The sequence below is a fragment of the Cydia fagiglandana genome, chromosome 7 (assembly GCF_963556715.1).
Source record: "Cydia fagiglandana chromosome 7, ilCydFagi1.1, whole genome shotgun sequence".
NCBI classification, from domain to species: Eukaryota; Metazoa; Arthropoda; class Insecta; order Lepidoptera; family Tortricidae; genus Cydia; species Cydia fagiglandana.
The window spans coordinates 18,136,588-18,160,944 of record NC_085938.1 but is presented as its reverse complement, the minus strand read 5'-3'; the positions used below and the strand labels follow the sequence as shown (position 1 = coordinate 18,160,944).

The 24,357-nt window shown below is 41.7% G+C and overlaps 3 protein-coding genes across 4 annotated transcripts; 1 reads left to right on the top strand and 2 right to left on the bottom strand.

Annotated features, from left to right (window-relative positions):
* The first annotated feature begins 185 nt into the window (after positions 1-185).
* Positions 186-23,822, top strand: LOC134666077 (endoplasmin homolog). Of its 2 annotated transcripts, XM_063523192.1 has the most exons (15): positions 186-620; positions 1,218-1,798; positions 6,843-6,894; positions 14,703-14,863; positions 15,511-15,765; positions 15,888-16,084; positions 16,920-17,097; positions 17,615-17,793; positions 18,359-18,542; positions 19,089-19,255; positions 19,719-19,887; positions 20,402-20,558; positions 21,068-21,270; positions 21,641-21,804; positions 22,356-23,822. In XM_063523192.1, the coding sequence occupies exons 1-15, from the start codon at positions 281-283 to the stop codon at positions 22,543-22,545; spliced, it is 3,177 nt and encodes a 1,058-aa protein (XP_063379262.1). In that variant the 5' UTR covers positions 186-280; the 3' UTR covers positions 22,546-23,822. The 2 variants fall into 2 exon arrangements, with proteins under 2 accessions (XP_063379262.1, XP_063379260.1); XM_063523190.1 differs by lacking the exons at positions 186-620; positions 1,218-1,798 and adding an exon at positions 6,254-6,436 and having other exon boundaries at positions 6,805-6,894.
* LOC134666353 (uncharacterized) lies at positions 4,652-5,827 on the bottom strand. The gene has a single exon (XM_063523498.1). The coding sequence runs from the start codon at positions 5,703-5,705 to the stop codon at positions 5,295-5,297; it is 411 nt and encodes a 136-aa protein (XP_063379568.1). The 5' UTR covers positions 5,706-5,827; the 3' UTR covers positions 4,652-5,294.
* LOC134666352 (uncharacterized) lies at positions 12,822-14,668 on the bottom strand. Its single transcript, XM_063523497.1, has 3 exons — positions 13,667-14,668; positions 13,189-13,339; positions 12,822-12,963 (listed from the first exon to the last, which is right to left on the bottom strand). Exons 1-3 carry the CDS (start codon positions 13,833-13,835, stop codon positions 12,822-12,824), a joined length of 462 nt encoding a protein of 153 aa, XP_063379567.1. The 5' UTR covers positions 13,836-14,668.
* Positions 23,823-24,357: the final 535 nt, after the last annotated feature.

The following is a 24,357-nucleotide window of genomic DNA, read 5'->3' as shown; positions in this document are numbered from 1 at the left end:
TTATGAAAAATTTACTATTTTCAGACTAACAACTAATTCTGATTAAAAATTATTTAATAAAGTTTTATGTAATAATCAAAACAGCTTTATAATCACAGTCTGGAATAATCTTCGAACGTCACCAAGACATTGACACTGACAGAAAAGTGACACATTTCAGCTGGAAATATTGCCAAAGGCCGCACGCATCAAACGGGACGAGAGAGTGACGAACGAGTGTTGCGACATTACTAACAGTGAAGGGCAGCCGTGAGAACGAAATGAGGGATTTGGTTCGGTGATGCTGCTCCCGGGAGCGCGCTGGCTGCGCTGGCGCTGCGGCGCGGAGGCGCGCGCGTCGCTGGCCGTGGCCGCGCTGTGCGCTGCGTGGTTCTCGTGCTCGGCGCTGGGCAACGTCGTGGGCAAGCTGCTGCTGACGGACTTCCCGCGGCCGCTGACGGTGGCCATGGCGCAGCTGGCGTGCACGGCTCTATGCTCCGCGCCGATAGTTCTGCGCGAGCGCGCGCCGCCCGTGCGCCCGCTGCTGCGCGCGCTACTGCCGCTGGCGCTGGCCAAGTTCCTGACGACGCTGTGCTCGCAGGTCTCCATATGGAAGGTGCCGGTTTCCTACGCGCACACAGGTGACTAAACTAGACATTTTTAGAAATATTTTGTAGTGTGTAAACAACGGAAAACAACAGAAATACCGTTTCCAAGAGTTGATGAGAATAGTTGCATCTTGTCTCTTGACAGTTGTATCTTAAAAATTAAATTAAATATAGCCAAAACTTCCCATAGCAGTAGTGAAATAGGCTAATTTACTACACGGTTTTATTCACGCGTGACCAATCAAAGTAACTGTGACCAATCTAATCAATGTCACAGTTGTAAATAATACAAACATGTGCTAAATGTGGCCATTGTGATATAATCATTACATTTATTACGATTGTCATTTTTACCATAAAATGAAATACATACATAGAAAAAGGCTAATAAAATAAAATTTGTAACTAAATACAAATTTTATTTTATTAGCCTTTTTCTACCCTTCGGGTGTAGGCCTCCTTCATTTTACGCCACGGTTTTACGGTCTTGTGCATGTGCAACCTGGAGCCACTTCTTCCCCGCAGTCCTTTTGATGTCGTCGTCCCAACGCATCTTGGGTGTACTTTGAGGACGCCACGAAGTACCAGGATACCAGAAAGACCTACATGATATTTTATCTCATGTTTCAGTGAAAGCGACGACACCGCTCTGGACAGCGGGTCTAGCGTGGCTTCTTTTTGGCGAGCGGCAGCCGCGCGGCGTCGCAACGTCGCTTGTACTCATCGCCGCCGGTGTCGGTCTCGCATCCGCCACTGAAATGCACTTCGATGCAGCTGGATTATTCTCAGCCCTCGCTGCTGCTGCGCTACTCTCACTTCAACATTTATACTCAAAAAGGTTGCTAGCAAGAGCCGGTTGGTCACCACTTAGAGTCTTAGCAGCTTTAAGCGCGCTAGCAATGCTCATGTTCTTCCCTGTTTGGGCGTGGAGCGATGGAGCTGTGTTACTAACGCAACCTCTTTTGCCTCGCTCAGCGGGATTACTACTATTAGATGGGATACTTGCGTGGTTGCAAGCGGCCGCCGCCTTTAGCGTATTAGCTCGCGTAACTCCATTAACATACGCTGTATTATCATGTGGAAAGCGAGTCCTAGTTGTAGGTGCTTCATTAATTTTATTACGGAATCCAGCGCCGCCTTTAAACATAGCTGGCATGGCGTTGGCGGCGTTAGCTGTTCTACAATATAATCGTGCAAAATTAAACGCGCGGGCGGACGGAGGTAGACCGCTTTTGCCAGTATGATGAACATATTAGCTAATTGATTTAGTTGAATTTTTGTTTTAAGCTTCCGTGTAGTAAGTACTTTGGCTGTATTTGCGTAAATATGGCTCTAATTTTGCCGGTAATGGCGTTAAATCCGTGGTTTGGTTTTATTGTCAAATTGCGTTATATCATCTTTCCCCATGAGTGACGCAGCTACTTAACACAATAACAAATTACGAGATTAGTTTCGTTAACAATTTACGTAATGGGCAATTAAGTTTCGTAATTCGTATACCTTCTGCCGAAGGTTAAGTTAAGGAGCTTCACCTGGTTTAAGACTCTAAAGAGTGGCAGAGCGCAGATAAATTCAAATAAAATTGGGCTTTATTAGATTATTAGCTATACCTACTATAAGTCCCACCATCAATAATGAACATGCTCAACATATTACTCTTGTCATATTGAAATCTCTAAAATTCTAAATGAACCATTTTAAGGCGAAACGGGACGATGCCATATGACCGTTTCTAGGCTTCTGCATAGAAACGTAGGACAGTCCCCATTTTCCTCTCTGGATATATATCCATGTTATAAATAATCTGGCTATATCTATAACTTTATTACAACGGCATAAGGGCCACAAATGGTTAGTGAAGCGCTCGAATGCCGGAACAGGGATCCGCGTACAGTCGCCATCAGATATATCGGAGCGGCCGAGGTGCTCACAAATATCTGAATACGCCTCTATTGTAAAGGCGTTAGAGTGCGTGTTCAGATATTTTGTGTAGTATTCTAGAGTAAATCTAAAGCGTGCAATTTGTAAATAACAATAATGTAGCTAGAAGCTTTTAGGATGTTAATATTTGTTCTATTAGTTCATATTTCCAATAATTATTGCTATTATATTTTTTTATTCAATAACACTCAGTGTTTGTTATTGTTTTAAATATTGATTTGATTATTATCCGTTAGGGATTGATTAAATGTGACATTATCTATGAAAACGGACCTTATTGTTGATGGCGCTTAAGCCATTATTAACAATGCTTCGATATAAATACAATGCCGCGCGACGCTGTGCGGCGTAAGCGCCATCGACAATAAGGTCCCTTTTCATAGATAACGCCCCAAATATTATTTGTGAGATATGTATTATTAAATATAATTAATATTTTTAGTTAAATCTCCCGCCCTTTGGGTATTGTGAACTTGTGTAAGTACAGTATTTTAAACCCGCATCACATAACAATAAGGTTTTAGTTACGCGATCTCTTACTTTCGTGTTTTTATACATCAATATTTTTATACAGTCAGACGTGTAAGTGGTTGCTCATGCTTGGAATTGGAACTATGATATTCTTGTAATCACTATAATCAGACTCTGGAAATTTTGTAGCAATCTTGGTGCAGTGTCTATTCTGTAGGCTTACCGCGACGATATCTCGCCCGCGAAATTGACTATAGGTAGGTACCTACTCATCCCTCTTATTGTTAGAAAAAGACGGATAGTCTGTCTCGCGGGTGAGATACCGTCGTGGCGCTCCTATGATACCTACTGCTTATAATTAAACTAGGGTATACAGTACAGCAAGTATTCTTTTCCGATATGTAGACCGAACCAAGGTCCCACTCCGGTACACTCGTTTTGCTTTTAGCAGACTAGCTGAGGGTAAAGACAGCCATACAAATGAAAATCCCAAAATATGAACCTCTAAACTTCGTTTTTTTTAGCATTAGAAATTAGGTAAACAATCTTGATGTGTCTTTTAATTGAAAAACACATTTTAAAAATAAGTTACGGCAAATATGTAACAATTATGAATCTAATACGATCATTTATATTCTTCTGCTTTCATAAGTAATAGTTTTTGAATTTTAAAAAGCGTTTTTCAATTAAAAGACATGTCAAGATCGCTTACCTTCTTGCAAGTTCTTTCTAATGCTAAAAAAAACGAACTATAGTGCAGGTAATAGAGTTGATCTTTATGTTTAAAAAAACGAAATAAAAGAAATACAACTCTGTGCCAATTGAATATGGTTTAAATTTCATCGAACTGAGGAAGTACTATAGGTAGGACCTTGGGCCTTAGGAGGATATAAAACATTTTTAACTATGCGTCACTACATCTATATAATATCTTCGGCTGTTGTTTTTAACAAAAATTGGTCAAACTCTTGAGATTTTTTGTAACCCTAAGGGCTGATTTAGACGGTGCGCGAACTCGCATGCGATTTTAGTTACATTGCGGACTGTTGGTGACATCCAATTCAGCCGACCAATCAAAAACCGTAATGTAATGAAACTCCCATGCGAGTTCGCGCGCCGTCTAAATGAGCCTTAATGCTCTGTATAATGATTATGAATCGTGGTTTATTCTCAATAGGATATTGTGAGTTAAGGCATTGTACCTGCAATTAGCAGAAACTATTTTGTTGAAATTAAATATATATTTTGTTTATATTCTACTTTCATTGTTGTTGACACCTACTATGACCCCATATGAACATGTACTTACAATCATTTTCTGAACTACTCCATACATTCATACCACACGAGAAATGAATTAACAGTATAAAACTTCAAAGAGATTATTGATCGTCGATATTTAAATCATATTGAATATAATAAATAACGATTGAATTTTCTTGATTGGGAATTCAATACCTGTTGGTAATTAAATGATTTATTGTTAAATAAATTATTTGATTTCCGATTTTAATAATGAGTGCCCAAAATAAATATTTAAGGCATTACTTTTCTAAAGCCTCTTCTTATAACCAATAAACTTTGATTAATTGACTATGGTTTGACTGAAAATAAAAAACAAAGATTTATTAAGTATTTATTAATTAACTTTATTAGGTATCCATTAAACATTGCATATGGTATCAGATTATTACAGACAGAGTATAATTGTTATATATTATAACTATTATAAGGAGTTCTTGTATATTATAAGGAGGTATTAAATATTTCATAATAATATCAACCTACCTACAGTGCCAAAATGGCTAAAATCACATGAATTTTGAATAAAGGCTTAGTCTTTTTATAATTTGATATAAGTAATGTTAAATAATTGCCTATGGCTATAGTTCGATCGCTTACCTTCTTTCTAATGCTAAAACAAATGAACTATATTATGATACTTAAATGTATGGTCTCTAAACTTTTTGACCAGAGGGCCTCACTTTACCACTGGACTGTGCCTTCTTTTCACAAACTAGATTATATGGAAAATATATAGTAGTAGTTTGGCACTCGCTTATTTGGTTTGGAGATTTGGAGTCAGAATTCAGCTAGCTGAGAGTTAAATCTTTTTTTTACAGCAGTCAAAATGGATAAATGTAATTTCACAATTAGTTTGTAATTAACAATATCTTCTACCATAGACCTCAGACCAATAAATGCTCCCATAATATAGAGACACCAATTTCATCCCACAGTCCCACTTCTCTCCCCAAGACAGTGCAGTTAGCACTCAACTTATTTACCACGTCTTCAAGGCTCCTTAAAGAAATCCGGGCGACTCTTTATCTCCTTAACCAGTCCGCGTGCAATAAGCGGCGCTGAAAAACGGTCAAAGGGGAGTGATGCAGCCACCCACACTGGACGCTGTAAGGCGAGTGCTAGACGCCGTGCTAGGCCGGCTGCGCCGTCGCCAGCTTTCTCGTCGCTCAGCGAGGTTGCCAGCGCGCCCCGTTCGGAAACCGGCAGACCTAACGCCAGCTCTCCCAGCTCCGGGATAGTGCCACCGAGCCACAGCAGCATGGAGCCCTTCATGCGCAGCGCGGCAACGCGACACACCAGCTCACCGCTCCATACCTCGAACTCGTGAACGGCCCAGGTGCTCCGCCGATACACCACGCGCCGCTTCGACGTTGTTACGAGGGGACCAGACTCTGGCACCATTTTGATGGGTTTTTATTTTGAAACAACTAGTCGGGAGAAGAATTATTGATCTGATTTTGGACGTAAATGACAACCAAATCACAAAATACATATATGCTTTATGATTTCATTGCACTTCCGCACATGACATGACATTTGCATGCAATGACAGTTGACAATCAGCTGACAGAAGTCATAGTTTACAAAGATAGTTATACCGGTTGACCAGATACATGCGGATGTCATTTAATAAAAAAAAGCAAAGCTCTCAACTTATCAGATTAAACAGCATAAGAATTTGTTTAAAATTCTCATCTTATTTTCCAAAAAGAAGCTTGTAGTATACATAATAATAATCATCAGCATTAAACCGACCAATAGCATTAAGACACAAATCAAACCAAGATAACTACGATTGGTGAATTGAATGGCGTGGTCTCATTTGATTGGTTGATACAGAGATAAGTAGGTATTAGACCAATAGCAAATCGAATCGTCATAGTGCTGCGCTAATCCTAGCGGCGCTCGGTGTCGTTTATCACCTCCTTTCTTTTTCTTGATTTTCTTCTATCTGTCAGTTTCAAACGGATCGCGAAGACACAAGGAAGGCGACGCTATTATATTTCGTGTTCACCGGCGCAGTATAATTTAATATTAATACATAGTTTTTGAATAAGTCGTTATCACCCGCGAGGGAGATCTAGCAATGAAGTACTTTTTGTTGTTGGGATTGGGCCTCCTACTTCTTTCAGGTAAATATCCTCCCCGTTTGCTACGTAGCACAAACGAGATTTTTTTGTCTTAAGACTGCTTGATATGGTTTTTATCACAGTCTGAATTTTTCATAAGTGAATAAAAGCATAGTGAACCATTTTAGTCCAGATACGTACACTAAGTACCGTTACCATCTGATCTCATTGAAGGGGTCGACGTTCGTCGCCGGGCGGCGTGAACCTAGAACTTTCTGTGGGCATTTCTGCTGCTGACCAGTACTGAGTATCTTTGTTGAGATAACACATACTTGCGTGTGATACTCGTATGTTTTTCATTCATGTCTACCCACTACATAGAGGATTCCAGTGGGATTTGGTCTGTTGTTGAGATGTGTGTGTGTTTTCAGGATGGACCGTGGCGCAGGAGGGTGTGGGGACCGTGGAGGAGATGACTGTGGATGCCGACCTCGGTATTTCCAGAGAAGGTTCCCGGACTGGTGAGTACATTATTCACAAAGTAATTCAGGTTTCTAACACACCATATCTAAACAGCAAGACAATGGTGTAACATATCCTATAGTGAATGAATGAATGAATAATATTTATTTCAGGACTAGTCCCATATTATGTAAGTAACAAGTTTGGTACATAATAGTATAGTATAAATCAAAATATAGGTATTTACAGCTGTTTTGGCGTCAATTTTTTATCATTTACCATATTACCATCTGAATGGTGCATTACTGTTTTTTTATATTTATTTAATATTCCATAACAAATTTTCCATGTATGACACTTTTGTACCTACATAGTTGTTCAAATAATTCTCTGTCTATTTTCTTACTAGATTTTTTTTTATCCTGTGGTGATCGTTGAACTCAGAATGTAAACTATAAATATTCAACATAAATTAACTGAAATTGATTGTTTATGTAAATTATTTTTTTTATTAAATACCAGAACTAAGACAAATAATAATGGAATAAAGATTATTACAAGTTAATCTGTTGTTAGCTTATCTATGACAGGTTTACCACTGAAGCTTATCTATTCACTGATAATGCTATAGAATATTATAAATAAATAAAATAAAATAAGCCTTTATTGCTGTGTAACATAATAATAATATAAGTATTGGCCGTCCAGAGAGGAGTCGCTAGAGCTATATGCTCCAGGGGTGGAAGTGAAAGATGCATAAGACGCGAGTTGGCACAGTGGCTGGTAACAGCCACTGGGTAGAAAGCGGCGCACACCTCTCGACACCCCTGAGCCGCTCACATCGATGTTGCTCCTGGTCGTCTTTACGACGGCAGTTTCAGGGGCCCATCTAGTCAGCGGCGAGTCACCACCTGCCTCGATGACGGTGTTAACATTGTTATGGCAGGTGTCCGGACCTCTTTGCAATAGCCCAGTTTCATTGTCCACCCAAACTGCAATCTATAGACCGGAACGCTGTTCACTTTTTCTACAATAGTCCCAATGCCTGCTGTGACCGGTTCATGGGTGTCTATTGTTGCGCCTGTGAACGGGTTCCAGCAGGCGTTCTACATGACATTAAAGCTCTCCAAACGGCCTCTACGTGTTGGATCTGTATCCCCACGCAAGCCTATCAAAAGACCGGGATTTATAGGCCCGTGAAATCCAGAAAGGAGATACAAACAATATAAGTATTATCTTATCTATCTCAGGAACTATTTCCTTAACAACGAGTGTAGGATGCATCGTGATGTGGTGGCAGTAGATAGGAACCTCACGCCGCTTTCCTTGGCAAACGAGAACTGGCGCAAACCTGTGGTACTAAGTACTGCGGATCGCAAGGCGGCATGGGAGAGTAAGGTGCTACACGGGCGGTTCTACAAGGCCCTCACGGGACCCGATGTGGACCTGCTCGCGTCGGTGAACTGGTTACGATTCGGGGACCTCTTCGGAGAAACCGAGGGTTTTGCCTGTGCAATTGCAGACGAAGTGATGATGACGAACAACTATCGGAAATATATCCTGAAGGACGGTACGGTCGACATTTGTCGGGCATGCCGCCGTCCCGGAGAGTCACTCAGGCATATCATTTCCGGTTGTTCTCATCTTGCTAACGGCGAGTACTTGCACAGACATAATCTCGTAGCCAGGATTATTCACCAGCAACTTGCTCTTCTATATGGCCTTGTGGACCGCGAAGTACCGTACTACAAGTACTCACCTGCGCCTGTTCTCGAGAATGGTCGTGCCACGCTCTATTGGGATCGATCTATCATCACTGACAGGACTATTGTAGCCAATAAGCCTGATATTGTGATAATAGATCGATCGCAACGTCGGGCCGTGCTCGTTGACATCACCATCCCCCATGATGAGAATCTCGTGAAGGCCGAGAAGGACAAGTCCAGTAAGTACCTAGACTTGGCTCACGAGATAACCGCCATGTGGGATGTTGATTCGACGATCATTGTCCCGATAGTCGTTTCAGTGAACGGTTTAATAGCGAAGAGTCTCGACCAACATCTCGAGAGACTCTCGCTAGGTGGTTGGATCAAGGGACAGATGCAGAAGGCGGTGATCTTGGACACGGCGCGGATAGTACGTCGGTTCCTCTCTCTGCAGCCCTGACCACCGGTAGCTTGGGCCTGGCCCCGCTGCTGGCGGCACCCTAGGTTAGGTTTTTTATAATGTGTTTATATGTATTTTTATTGTTTTGTAAGTGTTTTTATATTTTATTTTTATATTCATATTATAAAAATACCTAACCTAAGACGATAAATAAACAATAAGATATAAGTATTAAGTTGCACTATGTTTGTTTTATACTACACTATATATTATATATCTAATTCCTTAACTAAGTGAATCGGCAACCGGTTTTCGCTTCCTTTTTACAGCTTGTCTTTCGACATAGGCCTCCTCTAAACCTTTCCATTTTATCCTGTCTTTTGCAGCTCGTCTCCATGTAGGGCCAGCTATCTTTCTTATGTTGTCTTCCCAACGTTTAAATTGTCCTCCTTCTTTTCTTGTCCCGTCCCTGGGGTACCATTCCGTTATTATTTTTGTCCACTTTTCTGTTCTTTCTAATCCCAAAAATGCTAGAAGCCAGAGAATCTGGCAAGTACGCCATCATTAAAAATGATAAACTTATTGTGAAGGAGAAACGTGAAAAGAAAGAGAACAATGATAAAAGAAAACGGGTTCCATCTTCCCCACCAAAGACCCCCCCAAGTAATTTTAGTACAACTTCCGGAGAGAACAGAGTGCCACAATCTCAGCCCAATAAAGTACCAAAAACTAATAATCATAACATAATTACAAAAAACGGGAGCTCACTCGAACATACTCAATCAAAAAACAATTAAACCACGGTAACCGAAGAACTCTCCCAAGCCGACTGGTCCTCGTGGGAGATAATGACCGCGACCCTCTAAACGGAACAAACGAAGAAGAAGAAGAAGCAAGTAAACTAAAAGGAACAAACACGGACATATATATAGCGACTCTGAACACGCGAACACTCCGGACCCCAGAAAAATTAACGGAGCTAGAACTGGCCATAGAAAATATGAAATGGGATATAATCGGGATCAGCGAAATGAGACGGTACGGAGAAGAAATTGAAGACAAAGGAAAGTATATAATGCACTACATTGGAGAAACCAAGGGACAGTTTGGTGTCGGTTTCCTGATCAAGAGTCACTGGGCAAACAAAATAGAAGAAATAAGGGGAATCAATGAGAGAATAGCACTCCTCAACATTAAACTTCCAACACATAACCATAGAGAAGAGATGTGGACCATCATTCAAGCGTATTCCCCAACTGAATCTGAAAACTCAGATCACAACACGAAGACGGACAAATTTTACGAAGATTTACAAGCAACCGTTCAAGACTCGTATAAAAACCTAATTGTGATGGGAGACTTCAATGGTCGAATAGGGGTTTGCAATGAAGGGGAAGAACAAATAATAGGAAAACATGGATATGGCCAAAGAAGTAGTAACGGAGAAAGACTAGTCAATTTTGCATTAGAAAATAAACTTAGTATTTTAAACAGTTTCTTCAAGAAAAAGAAGACAAAAAAATGGACGTGGACATCACCCAATGGCAAATATAAAAACGAGATTGATTTTATTCTGACCAACAACCGAAAAATTTTCAAAGACTTACATACAGTACAACAACTTAACTTCCATACAGATCACAAAATGGTAAGAGCATCACTGTCAACGAAGCAGAAACCAAAAAGAAGACATTTTCAGAATAAGTATAAAACTGCCTTGGTATTAACTGGAAACAAGGAGTCACTTCTTGAAAATTTGAATACTACAATAAACAGACATGCGACCGTAAACTACAAGACGACTCAAGAACGATACGACAATCTACTGGATATACTCAAAACGCAAATTGTTAATACAAATAATCAAAACAAACAAACAGAAAATATACTATCTCCAGAAACTAAACAATTAATTATAAAGAGGAAAGAACTCTTAAAAGAAGGTAAAAACAAGCAAACTCGCGAAAAGATATCAGAAATAAGCAAACAGATACTCGTGCATATAAGACAAGATAGAAAAAATAAACGACTGGACCTTATCAAAACATCCATTGAAAAAACTGGAGGACTAAGGAAAGCATTAAAACGACTTGATAAAAAGAAAACGTGGATGCCAAACATCAAAAGCAGACAAGGAAAGTGTACAAGCAAAAGAGAAGATATACTAGAAATTGCCACAGACTATTACAGAATACTATACCAAAAACAAACAACACTACCGGAAGAATCCCAAATGGAAATATTCGCAGACACCGAACCAGTACCAAATATACTACAGGAAGAAACAATAAGAGCAATCAACACACAAAAACAAGATAAAGCACCAGGCTCAGACCAAATAACAAACGAGTTACTAAAACACACGATACCAGTGATTGGACCAAGACTAACAGAAATATTCAACGACATCCTAACAACCGAAAGCATACCCAAAGATTGGATGAAATCAACTATAATACTAATACATAAAAAAGGAGACAAGGGAGACATGAGTAACTATAGACCAATAAGTCTAATGGCAAACATTTATAAGATATTTTCAAAGATAATACTATCACGTATCACGGTCAAACTCGAAGAAAATCAACCCAAAGAACAGGCGGGCTTTCGAAGCAAATTTTCCACGATAGACCACATCCACGTCCTAAGACAAGTGATCCAAAAATACAGGGAATATAATAAAGTCTATTACTTAGGATTCGTGGATTTTAATAAAGCATTCGATACCATATATCATGATAGCATCTGGAAAGCGTTAACAATACAGGGAGTAGAGCCCAAATACATTAGAATACTCAAAAACATTTACTCGAACAGTACGGCCCAAGTTAAGCTGGAAAGAACAGGGGAAGAATTTCCACTCGAAAGAGGAGTCAGACAGGGCGACCCAATCTCACCGAAATTATTCTCCGCGGTATTAGAGATGGTCTTTAGAAACTTGGAATGGGATCGAAATGGAATCAACATATACGGCGAAAAACTTAACCACCTACGTTTCGCAGACGATATCGTCCTGTTTTCTGAAGATCCAAGTAACTTAGAAGAAATGTTACAACAGCTATCTGATGAAAGTGCCAAGGTAGGTCTCTCAATGAACACCTCCAAAACAAAGGTGATGACAAACTCAACTAGAGTAGATATTAAAGTAAATAATGGACAAATACAGTATGTGAATGAATACATATATCTAGGTCAACTAATAGCCCCAGAAGATACAATGCAAAAAGAAATAAACAGAAGGATTACAAATAGCTGGAAACGATTCTGGTCTTTGAGCGAAATTATGAAGGACAAAGACATGCCCATCAAAGAGAAAAGGAAGGTATTTGATACGTGTATCCTCCCATGCTTATCGTATGGATGTCAAACATGGGCACTGACCGAACAACAACTAAACAAAATAAAAGTGTGTCAAAACGGAATGGAGAGAAGTGTTCTAGGAGTAAAACGCAGAGATAAGATTAGTCTACAAATTATAAAGAATAAAACTAAATTCAAAAACATCCAATATGTTTACAAAAGATTAAAATGGAGATGGACAGGGCATATGTTATATAATATTATTCTCAATTGACTGTGGTCAAAACTAATTATTTTACCTTGACAAGGAGGCCTATTCGAACATACATCTTGACATCAAATTGATATCTAAAAGATATCATTTAGTCATCATTTGCGTGACCATTATGAACATGGAACTGGCAAATGAACATGGTGTTTTGGGACTGCAATGACAAATTCTTTTAATAGATTATTTTGTAAAAGGGTCTACAATAAATCCAAGCTCTTAAAAAAGGTGCGCCAAGTCATAGTCAAGAAACAAATAATTTTTTCTATCATTTTTTACTATCTTAGACTTAGAAATATTCAGTCGTTCGTATTATCGTTGCTTTTGTGGTGGCTCCACCAGCTCCCGAGCGCGTAGCTTGAGCCACGCGGAGTCCCTCAGGCCATGATGTAACCGCCGGTCATTCCGAGGCGCCGCCCAGATCTGAGGGGCGTACGCCTCCCACCATCCGTACCTGCAAAGACCAAAAAGAACTAGGTTTTTAGCTGTTATAATTTTTTTAAAGACAATGTTGGTGGACTTGGTGGTATAACCGTCTGACTAGTGGAAAGCGGTCACCGCAACCTATGGAAGCCTGCGCCTGTTGCCTTCTCTTTCCTGTTTGAACATGACTCTATGTTCGGAGTTCGAAGCCACTCTTCAGACGCTACTGTTCACACAGTCATGTTGTCTCACTTACTCGTGCGAGGACTGCACAGGCCTGGCGTATTTCTCCCTCGGCCCCAGCTCGAACATGTCTCGCACTTTGTTCAGAGCCCGCTCTTCAGACTCCGCTTCCACGGTTTCCTCGCGGCCTACGCGACGCCAAAACTTGTCTGTCACCAGAGCCGCTGAAAAAAATAGCGATTTCTTTGTATTTACCTGTTTTTGGGCCAACCTGCAAAAAGGGTTTTTAGCGTATATAATGCACATTAATCTCATGTTCGCCGATGTTATCTTGATTTAATAGTCGTAACTTTACGTTCACTAGTTCAATCGTTATTCGGCCGAGTCGTCAAATTTCAAAATTATGAGCTAAGCTTGGGACTCGCGCGGGTTCTTGTGTTGGGCGATGACATGGCTCGGAACTCGGCTCCTTTGATAACATAATAACTTGGTAGACATGGCCAAGTCGTTCCAGAATGCTCCTGAATTATTTCTTTATTTAATAAGCTTACGTAGTTTGAGCGGGCGAACAGCTGACTGGTAAGAGTGTCCCGGCACGTGTTGGGCCGCGAAGCGGAGCTTGAAGGAGCGCGGGTGGTGCACCGGAGACCCCGAGGGCACCGGCGGAGGCGGCGGGCGCCTCTTAGGGCTCGCGCGGGAACTCGTTTCGGGCGATGACATGATGTTTAAGTTAGGGTTTGCTTACACTAGAAATAATGCTTAAGAAGACCGACTATAGTTAGAGCAAAGCGTGCCGGTCGTATTAGAGAATTCTTAAAGCTAGTTAATATTTGAAAATATATTCACTTAGTTACACAAAACCCAAGCTTATTTGAAAAATCTAACTTATAAGTTAAATAGAGTATATTTTATTCAAGTATCGATGTTAGTAAAACGTAGTGATTTAATACTCTTTGGATGTTAGATCGATAAACGTCGCTACGACTACGACCGCGCTTGCGGGCAGTGCGATATAAAATAGTAGAAATTTCAAAATTGCAGGCGCGAAGGGTAATCGCCCTATAGAAAATTTGAATTTCGCGACATTTGCTACTGACTAACTTGTTTGACCGGCTATCGCAACAATTTTGTGTGGAAAATGTTTCGTTCCATTTTATTTAATTTCTACTCGTTCATGTCGCTTTTTGGGTATAACCACTGTAAACTTTATTCGCGATACACATGAAAATACTTACAAAACAACTCTTATCAAACAAGAACTTTCCGTGTATACCTACTTGCTAACTTCTTATTAAGAGAAATAGGCATTTGAATCCAATCACTTTGATGTATTTTTAGTTTAGTTACAATATCGAAACACAATGTGGCAATTTTTTAGGTTTATGAGATTATCAAATAGGGCCTAGAAAACTTACCAAACTTGGCTATTACGAGTATAGGAATATGCTCACTTTGGTCACTTTATTGAAATCCCGTATTTTTTATTTATTTCGTGCTATTACCGTTGCCTCAATCATTTCACATGCTCGAAATATTCGTGGGATTATTCTCACGGTGGCATTTCTAAACATTAACTTTATATTTCAGACGCGGAGGCAGTAGCCCGTGAAGCGGAGGCGATCAACCCGGACGGCCTGAGCCCTGCGCAGATGGCCGAACTGCGGGCCAAGGCCTCCAACCACACCTTCCAGACCGAGGTCAACCGCATGATGAAGCTCATCATCAACTCGCTGTACCGCAACAAGGAGGTAACTTACTAGGCTTGGTCACAATATGGTGGCTCATTAGGGGAAATGGGATATGAGCGCAGCGCTAAAAACAATCAACCGCGTATCTATCCAATGTGTATTTTGTCTTACATTTTGCTTAATGAGAAAGTGAGACGCAGTGACATTGGACCAATATATTGGACAGATGGAATACCACCCTTACATACTTGTAAATAACATGTGAAATCATTCACTTTCGTGGCTATCCCTCTCTTACTTCAAGGTTTTTATGACTTGAAAGAGCAACGCAAACCAACCTCAGTCCTTGAAAATGCTATAGCTTGAATGTTGCAACTAAAATATGTGAGTGTTCATACGACACACTGACAGGGGGCGCACACTGGACTCGCCAGTCGTGAGTCACGACAGTTTAAATACTGAAACTAATAAAACGGCTTTATTTCACGATTTTTTAGTTACTCGCGTGACATGTTTCGGAGAGTTAGGTCTCCATTTTCAAGGTCTCACGAGCAACAGTGCATGAGTAGCGTTCACGAAGGCTGCGCGCCGCGTAAACCTGAAATACGTGTTATACCGTTTTATTAGCAGTTAATATAAGTCACGACAGTTTAAATTCGATAATTAAATTGTATTGTTTTGACATTACATCAACGGTTTCTTTTCAGATCTTCCTCCGTGAGTTGATCTCCAACGCGTCCGACGCTCTCGACAAGATCCGTCTTCTGTCCCTCACCGACCGCAAGGTGCTGGATGCGACGGAAGAACTCGGAATCCGCATCAAGGCGGACCCGGAGCGCAGGCTACTGCACATTATAGATACTGGTCTTGGCATGACCAAGAATGATCTGGTCAATAATCTGGGCACCATCGCCAAGTCGGGCACGGCTGACTTCTTGTCCAAGATGCAAGATGCTGAACAGGTAAAGATTCCGTCTAAATAAGCCTTAAAAAATTCCCAAGATTACTTGAAAATGTTGTGTAGTACAGATCTGACGTATTTAGGAGCAGTGACGTGTGAATTAAAAAAATCGTATGCTTGCAGAGCGGCGCTCAGGAGATGAACGACATGATCGGCCAGTTCGGCGTCGGCTTCTACTCGGCCTTCCTCGTCGCGGACCGCGTCACGGTCGTCTCCAAGCACAATGACGACGTACAACACGTGTGGGAGAGCGACGCCAACTCCTTCAGCGTGGCCCCTGATCCAAGAGGAGATACCCTCAAACGCGGCACTCACATCACGTATGTACTGTAGTTAAGAGACGTTTACACAGCTTCTACTCGGCCTTCCTCGTCGCGTACCGCGTCACCGTCATCTCTAAGCACAACGACGACGTACAACACTTGTGGGAGAGCTACCCCAACTCCTTCAGCGTGGCCCCTGATCCAAGAGGAGACACCCTCAAACGCGGCACTCACATCACGTATGTACTGTAGTTCGAGACGTTTATACAGCTTCTACTCTGCCTTTCTCGTCGCGGACCGCGTCGCCATCGTCTCCAAGCACAACGACGACGTACAACACATCTGGGAGAGCGACGCCAACTCCTTCAGCGCGGCCCCTGATCCAAGAGGAGACACCCTCAAACGCGGCACTCACATCACGTATGTACTGTAGTTAGAGACGTTTACACAGCTTCTACTCAGCCTTCCTCGTCGCGTACCGCGTCGCCGTCCTCTCCAAGCACAACGACGACGTACAACACGTGTGGGAGAGTGATGCCAACTTCTTCAGCGTGGCCCCTGATCCAAGAGGAGACACCCTCAAACGCGGCACTCACATCACGTATGTTCTGTAGTTAGAGACGTTTACACAGCTTCTACTCAGCCTTCCTCGTCGCGTACCGCGTCGCCTTCCTCTCCAAGCACAATGACGATGCGCAACACGTATGGGAGAACCTATAGTCTTTAGTTATCATGCTGAGCCGCCATAAAAAAAGTCCAGAATGCCATTTACAGGGGGTAAATGGCATCTATTCATAAAACTTAGCAACCTCAAAAAGCTTTATTAAATTGAGGTTAAGTCGCCCTAGGATCTGGTACATAGTAGTGTCTGATATTTGAATATTTTTATCAGGCTGCACCTGAAAGAAGAAGCCGCCGACTACCTGCAGCCCGACACCATCCGCGCCCTAGTGAAGAAGTACTCGCAGTTCATCAATTTCCCCATCCACCTGTGGGCCTCGCACACCGAGACCGTTGAGGAAGAGGAGGCCGATGAACCCACTCCTACTGGAGATGATGAGGATGCTCAGGTATATGATCATCAATATCATCATCCAACTACTGTCTTGCAGACTTACATGGGCTGTGGTTCCATAGAGAGTAGTGATTGGTTAAAAGGCTGATTTTGCTGTGTATTCCAATAACATCAAAAATTCATAGAATATAACGTATAGGAAATAATAAAATGATCAGTTACCAGTTTCTAATAACTCCTATGAGTTTAAAAAAATGTGTTTTATAAATGAAATAATAAATGCTATAAGAAATGTATCGACATAGGTATTATGATTTGCATGGTAGTTTATAAATTTCGGAATATTTGTTTCCACCATATTTTGCATGCCAGATGTTGGTAAATTGTGTGAACTTCTAATTACTTCTATTATGTACCACTTTTTATGCAAAATAAAGACATTGATTGATTGATTGAATGTCTGCTGAATAGAAATTTGATTGGTATAGGATATTAAGGAAATAGATCTGGTAGAATGTAGGTGGTATACTTAAATGAATATTAGTACAATAAATGTCAATATTCTATGCCAGGTCGAGGATGTGACAGAAGAGAAGAAGGAAAAGAAGAAGACCGAGCGCACAGTCTGGGACTGGGAGCTCATGAACGACAACAAGCCCATCTGGACCCGCAAGCCCGCCGAGGTGTCCGACGAGGAATATGTCACCTTCTACAAGTCGCTTACTAAAGATACCAGCCCACCGCTTGCCAAGTAAGTCAGGTTGAGTCGTAACAAACATCATCAAAGCAACTTCCTTACATGACGACCCTGCCAGTCTTTATCTCACTATATATTTGTCACAGACTAGGGATGTTGCGAACATCCGAATCCGCAACCGCGGAACCTCCGCATTATTTTCTACATCCGCATCTGCATCCGCATCCGCATTAAATTAATGCGGAGCTTATGCGGATGCGGATATCGAACAAATCGGTACAGGAACGTCTTACCGGCGGCGTAAGTGCTAGGTAATTTCGTCATTACGTATAACGAAGTTTACGAAGTCGTCTAGATCCAGAAAAGTCGGCCAAGTTACTGTTTATTAAATATAACGCACCTATATTCTTGCTCAAATACTAAACGTTTCGTTTTATAAAAAAGTATTATAATGTAATATTTGACGTTTTCTAAGTACCTAATCTTGACAACCGCATCCGCGGATGTGAGCCTTTAAATATCCGCATCCGCGGATGTCAAAAATTCTGCATCCGCAACATCCCTGTCACAGACCCTGCCTCCTTGAACCATTAGTCATAACTTGGTTTGTTCGTTGTAGGGCTCACTTCGTTGCCGAAGGCGAGGTGTCCTTCCGCGCGCTGCTGTTCGTTCCCCGCGCGCAGCCAGCGGACTCCTTCAACCGCTACGGCTCCAAGACTGACCACATCAAACTGTTCGTGCGCCGCGTGTTCATCACCGACGAGTTCAACGACCTCATGCCCAACTACCTCGCTTTCATCCAGGTATGTCTCATATGGAGGTTGGCTCAAAAATACGTTAATAAAGATTTTTTTTAATTTTAATCACCCGAAAAGTTTCATAACTCGCAAAGTTTTACTGCTACATGACCGCTTACAAGATTTTGAGCCGGTGCACCAAACTTACAGAAGTAAACGTAATAACGTTCACTGAAATTTCATTATATCGTAAATTGCATATTTCTCCGCTTCAGTTATTTTAATCATCCAACGATTATGGCTAGTCGGCACGGCTAAATTCAGTACAACGTGGTACATTCATTGAATGCAAAAAATACGCAAGTAAAACTGATTGGGCCAATATTTTTGTTTTAATACTAAGCTCTAAAGCTCTTTAATAGCTTAAAAAAAGTCATGTTTCAATATGTAAAATAATTATACTGTAAAAAATAATTTTGAACGATAACTGTAGAGATTTACCTCTATTTGGAAAAGTATTTGAGGCAAATACTCACACTAATGATGATGCTACTTGTACAACTGATATTTTACAAAGTTTACAGTTGTTTTTACTGTTTGTCCTTATCACAGGGTCTGGTGGACTCCGACGACCTGCCGCTCAACGTGTCCCGAGAAACCCTGCAGCAACACAAACTGATTAAGGTCATCAAGAAGAAGCTCGTCCGCAAGGCCCTAGACATGCTGAAGAAGATCCCTGATGATGAGTACGAGGGCTTCTGGAAGGAGTACTCCACCAAGTAGGTGTTTTGCGATATGTGAATTGAACCAGTGCGGCGATACTTCTTTCGGGCATTCTCGGCGCCGTTCGGCTCAGCATTGCTCCGAGCAATTATTAGGGTTGGCACAACTTGACGTCCCCTTGCGTGCACGACCACAGATAAGATAATGACTTGAATTTGAATAGTGAATAGAATCAGGCGTTACTTTGCGGAAATCCATATTAATTAACACAAAATATATATTATATTAATTGACTTGAATTTTGACAACCCTAAATAGCCGAAAGGGATAGTGCCATACATTAGAAAGGTCGCTGTCAAACTTCGGTTTTGTAGGAAGTGTCCTTTCTGATACGATAGTACTATGATTTATTCTGTGGTTGAACTGAGTTTTGAAGTAGCAACTACGAGATACATTTCCTTTACGCATCATTCGACAAAAGGTTCAGATCGATTCATGTAACAATCTCTTTCATTGCAGCATCAAACTGGGAGTAATGGAGGACCCTAGCAACCGCGCTCGCCTCGCCAAGCTGCTGCGCTTCCACTCGTCGGCCTCCGAGTCCATGACCTTCCTGGCCGACTACGTGTCCCGCATGAAGAAGGGCCAGAACCACATCTACTACATCGCCGGCGCCAGCCGCGCTGAGGTATTACAGCTGATAAAGCATTCATACTTGATTCTGTACTGATGGATTTTTCAAAGGCGTTTGATACGGTTGACCATTCAGTAGTGTATTTTCATAGGTGCTTATTTCTCTATGAAAACTATATAAAAAAAAATCCCTTTTGAAAAGACACTGAAGTTTCTTACTGTCAAAATATAAGCCAGCTGCTGGCTATACATTGGTTCTCCTGAGCTTTTCCTTATAACTTGGGGTGTCCCAAGGAACCCACCTAGGTCCGTTGTTATTAATCCTTGTCCTAAATGATTTGGTTGTTATCTTCATTCCCCACTTCGTGCAAAACTAATGGAGTGGTATGTTGGTCTCGAAAAAACCTAATTTCAATTATAGCATACATCAAAATTGATTATAGTTGTTACCGACTGCTGGCAGTTCTCAACAGGTTTTTTTTTATTTCCTGTGATAGTCACAGCTTTCTTCCCAGATCTCCTATATCATATTCAAAGGAGTATAATTAAATAGCAACATTTGAATCCAGGTGGAGAAGTCTCCGTTCGCCGAGCGCCTGGTCCGCTCCGGCTACGAGGTGCTGTACCTCACGGAGGCCGTGGACGAGTACTGCCTCGGCGCTTTACCCGAATACGACGGCTTCAAGTTCCAGAACGTCGCCAAGGAGATCTTCGACGTTAACGAGAGTGAGTAGCTTTTTGAATATTAGTTTCATAGTTGGGTCCGTTGGGGCAGGGGATCTTCTTAGGCTAGAAAACTCCTCCCAAGTCAAGCCATTCTGCCCGCTCAGCCACCCTTTAACTATGCCACTACAACCTACAACTTACATAATTATTTTAAATCAACCATTCAAACCCTTGTATCAGTTTCGGATTAAATCCCTATTTTTTATAAGTACATCAAGATCTTTTACTTGCACCTTAATCGCCTGCACCCTTACTTTACAAGCCTCAATTAGTTGATTTGTTCTATCCCTTTCTTACAAATACACAAGTCAAATGACAGATAAATACTAAAGATTCATTGCTAATGGAGGCTAGTAGGTGTTTATGAATAACGCCATAAGGCTACGTTACTTTCAGAATATATCCAACATTGTCGAGGGGTCATTTCACTTAATCCTCACACCGCATCGACCCTGCCAGAATCGAGTGTGTTTAAAAAAGTGATAAAATGTTGATTAATTATTTCCCAGGCGAGCAACAGAAGGAGCGCTGGGAATCCTACAAGCAGCAGTTCCAGCCGCTGACCAAGTGGCTCGACCAGCAGCTGAGCCAGTTCATCACGCGCGCCGCCGTGTCCAAGCGGCTGGCCAAGTCGCCGGCGGCGCTGGTGGCCACGGTGTTCGGCTGGACCGGCAACATGGAGCGCCTCGCGCTCTCCAACGCGCACCAGAAGGTGAGGCTGCTGCGGCGATAGTGTACAGGAGAGGCATTACTGCTGTTGACAGCGAAGTTTTGACGCTGTGATTTTTTTTATGGGAAAAATCATGGAAATTTCTCAAAATTCTATGAGGCACGAAATTGGAAACAGGCACAACCTGTTTAAAAAAATTACCATAGTCGGGCCAAGCTATGACGGTGACAATGTTATTTTGATGTTTATAATGACACAATTTCTGATGACAACTTCTGTTCGAATCGGTGGAAACTGTGCAAAGTTAAGTTAGACAGACTCTTACTTTCTTTTAGTACTTTCGTTCAAAGATATCGATGATCTTTATGTGAACTGCTTTATGTATAACTTATCCTCTATTTGTCGGTCCCAGGCTGACGACGCGCAGCGCAAGCACCACCTGTCCCAGAAGAAGATGATGGAGATCAACCCGCGGCACCCGCTGGTGCAGGAGCTGCTGCGGAGAGTGAACGATGCTCCCGACGACCCCGCCACCAAGCTGGCCGCCATGTCGCTCTACCGCACTGCTGCACTCAGGTATACAACCACCCGTCCCAGGAGATGATGGAGATCAACCCGCGGCACCCGCTGGTACAGGAGCTGCTGCGGAGAGTGAACGATGCTCCCGACGACCCCGCCACCAAGCTGGCCGCCATGTCGCTCTACCGCACTGCTGCACTCATGTATACAACCACCCGTCCCAGGAGATGATGGAGATCAACCCGCGGCACCCGCTGGTGCAGGAGCTGCTGCGGAGAGTGAATGATGCTCCCGACGACCCCGCCACCAAGCTGGCCGCCATGTCGCTCTACCGCACTGCTGCACTCAGCTATACCCGATTACTTATGCCATAGCTCAGAATTTCTCCTGCTGTGTCAGGATTACTTGTTCCTTGTCAAGAATGCGGGAGGACCGGGCGAGTGTAAATTTTTTATAAAATTTAACTTTATGAGAGAGTGTTTATAAAATAATACGTTAGGTTTTTTTTAACCGATAATTTGCTAGTTATACCGCGGTCTCACTTTTCTGGCTCCTCTGCGACACATTCTTGTAACTTTCGTTTTTTTAACCTATATCTTTCCCCGCAGATCCGGCTTCATGCTCCAAGAAGGGCAGGCGGTGGAGTTCGCCGAGTCCGTGGAGCAGATGCTGGCGCAGTCGCTGGGCGTGCCCGCCGACGCCGCGCCGGAGGAGGACGACTTCCTCGACACCGGCGCCGACGCCGACGCCGCCGCCGACGAGGAGGACGTGCCCGCCGAGGACCACGACGAGCTGTAGGACTCTATGTTTAAAGACTGTATAATGCCAGGAGCGGGCTCAAAATATCTAAACGGTCAAAGTGCCAGAAATATGTATACGCGTTCTTATTGCAAATACATATTTTTGGCACTTTGTCCGTATCGATATTTTGAGATGTCAGTGGCACAAGAAACACTGCTCATTAGTGAACCGTATCCTCCTAAGTCCAAGAATCATACCAGTTTTTAATTTTGAACCATCTTATAATCAGTTACATCAGTTAACTAGCATAGTTCAAAATTCGATTTGATTTAGCAGGACTTAGCAGGTTAAATATTTCCAATAAGGTTTACAATCAGTTAACTGTGTCAATGTACAGACAGTTAAAATCGTTGGGGATATTGAGCATGGCTCTGCCGCGAGAACTCTACTGACATTTTATTTAATCTCGCGAGACTGATGTGTTTTCGTCACCCTAGAGTCTCAAATTTAAATAACATGTCCTATTTTTAGGGCACTGGGGTATTTAATCCATGTGTTTCAAAAATAGATAAGACCGAGGGTAACGTCTGCATTTTACTATTTCAAAGGAATATGCTCATTATTTTTTGGACGATTAAAATTGAAATTATTTGACGTAAAGAGTATCAATGTTTATGTTAGGTTCCAGTCTTTTCGGATATGTCAAATAATTTCAACCATCCTTATAGAAATTATTGTGATAAATAAGTTTCCTTATTGTCACCTAAGTATATCTGTGAATTCCATAATTTCATATGCCATAATTTACTAATTACAATTTATCCTAAAGTGGTTTTTTTAATGATATGTCACAACCACAATTTAGTCATAACTTTTAGTGGAAATTATATCAAAATATGTTATATGAAATTATGGGATTAGAAAGTAAATAACGCTTTGCCGTGTCGACCATGTTTATCATTTCGTGAAGTATGGTTTTGTGTCGATTATTTAAATTATTTGTCAGTAGGTATGCTAGAAAACTATATCCTGATTTCTTGAACACAAATATGCATTTATTAGTGAATACTGATTTCGTACAATGCGGACTCGCTCTCTAGTATTATCGCGAGCAATGTTCACCATTTTTGTCAGCCAGAAGTTATACGCGTTGTTTACTGTTTGGTCGTCGCGGCGGCGCCACTAGCGATAAGTTGTGTGTGAGTGGGACGGGAGATGTGTGTGCCCGTGTGGTGCGACGGGCGCGAATGTTCGCGCTTGTCCGCGTTGTTGTGTGGAGAGCATTTTTGTAATGGGAGACGGCGTAAGCTGTAAATAAATTATATTTATTAAAAGGGTCGTTTTATTTCCTGATTTGGTTTGAAATAAAATTTGATTATTTCAAATTATTTACCTGTCTAACCTAGCTATGTATAACTAGGTAGAGTAGAACTGCTGAACTAACTCTGCATAGAATATGGAGTGTGATTCCAACAAAACGAGATAATCATACTGTCGCAATACCTACTTCAATATATGGTCAGCAAAAACGTCATGTATAGTAGGGCGTCACTTTTGCATGAAAACAAAAATAAGTTTACGTCTAAAATAACGAAATATGATTCTTTTAGCTCGTTTAACATCGGTTTTCCTAGGATAGCGGTGCCGTCATATAGCGGCCGTCTCCATACTAAATAATACGGCTAAATATGGATGTTGCAGTATTTGTATGGAGACGGCCGCTATATGACGGCACCGCTATCCTAGGAAACTAGAGCATTATGATACTGCGACATCCATATTTAGCCGTATTATTTAGTATGGAGACGGCCGCTATATGACGGCACCGCTATCCTAGGAAAACCGATCTTTACTGACACGTAAGGGAAC

Excerpts from the sequence above, each read along its gene's own strand:
- LOC134666077 (XM_063523192.1), top strand. The coding sequence starts at position 281 with ATGCTGCTCCCGGGAGCGCGCTGGCTGCGCTGGCGCTGCGGCGCGGAG. Across the intron at positions 16,085-16,919 it reads AAACGCGGCACTCACATCAC|GCTGCACCTGAAAGAAGAAG; the intron begins GTATGTACTGTA and ends TATTTTTATCAG. Across the intron at positions 19,888-20,401 it reads CCGGCGCCAGCCGCGCTGAG|GTGGAGAAGTCTCCGTTCGC; the intron begins GTATTACAGCTG and ends ATTTGAATCCAG.
- LOC134666353 (XM_063523498.1), bottom strand. The coding sequence starts at position 5,705 with ATGGTGCCAGAGTCTGGTCCCCTCGTAACAACGTCGAAGCGGCGCGTG.
- LOC134666352 (XM_063523497.1), bottom strand. The coding sequence starts at position 13,835 with ATGTCATCGCCCGAAACGAGTTCCCGCGCGAGCCCTAAGAGGCGCCCG. Across the intron at positions 13,340-13,666 it reads TGTTCGCCCGCTCAAACTAC|CGGCTCTGGTGACAGACAAG; the intron begins GTAAGCTTATTA and ends TATTTTTTTCAG. Across the intron at positions 12,964-13,188 it reads CCTGTGCAGTCCTCGCACGA|GTACGGATGGTGGGAGGCGT; the intron begins GTAAGTGAGACA and ends TGGTCTTTGCAG.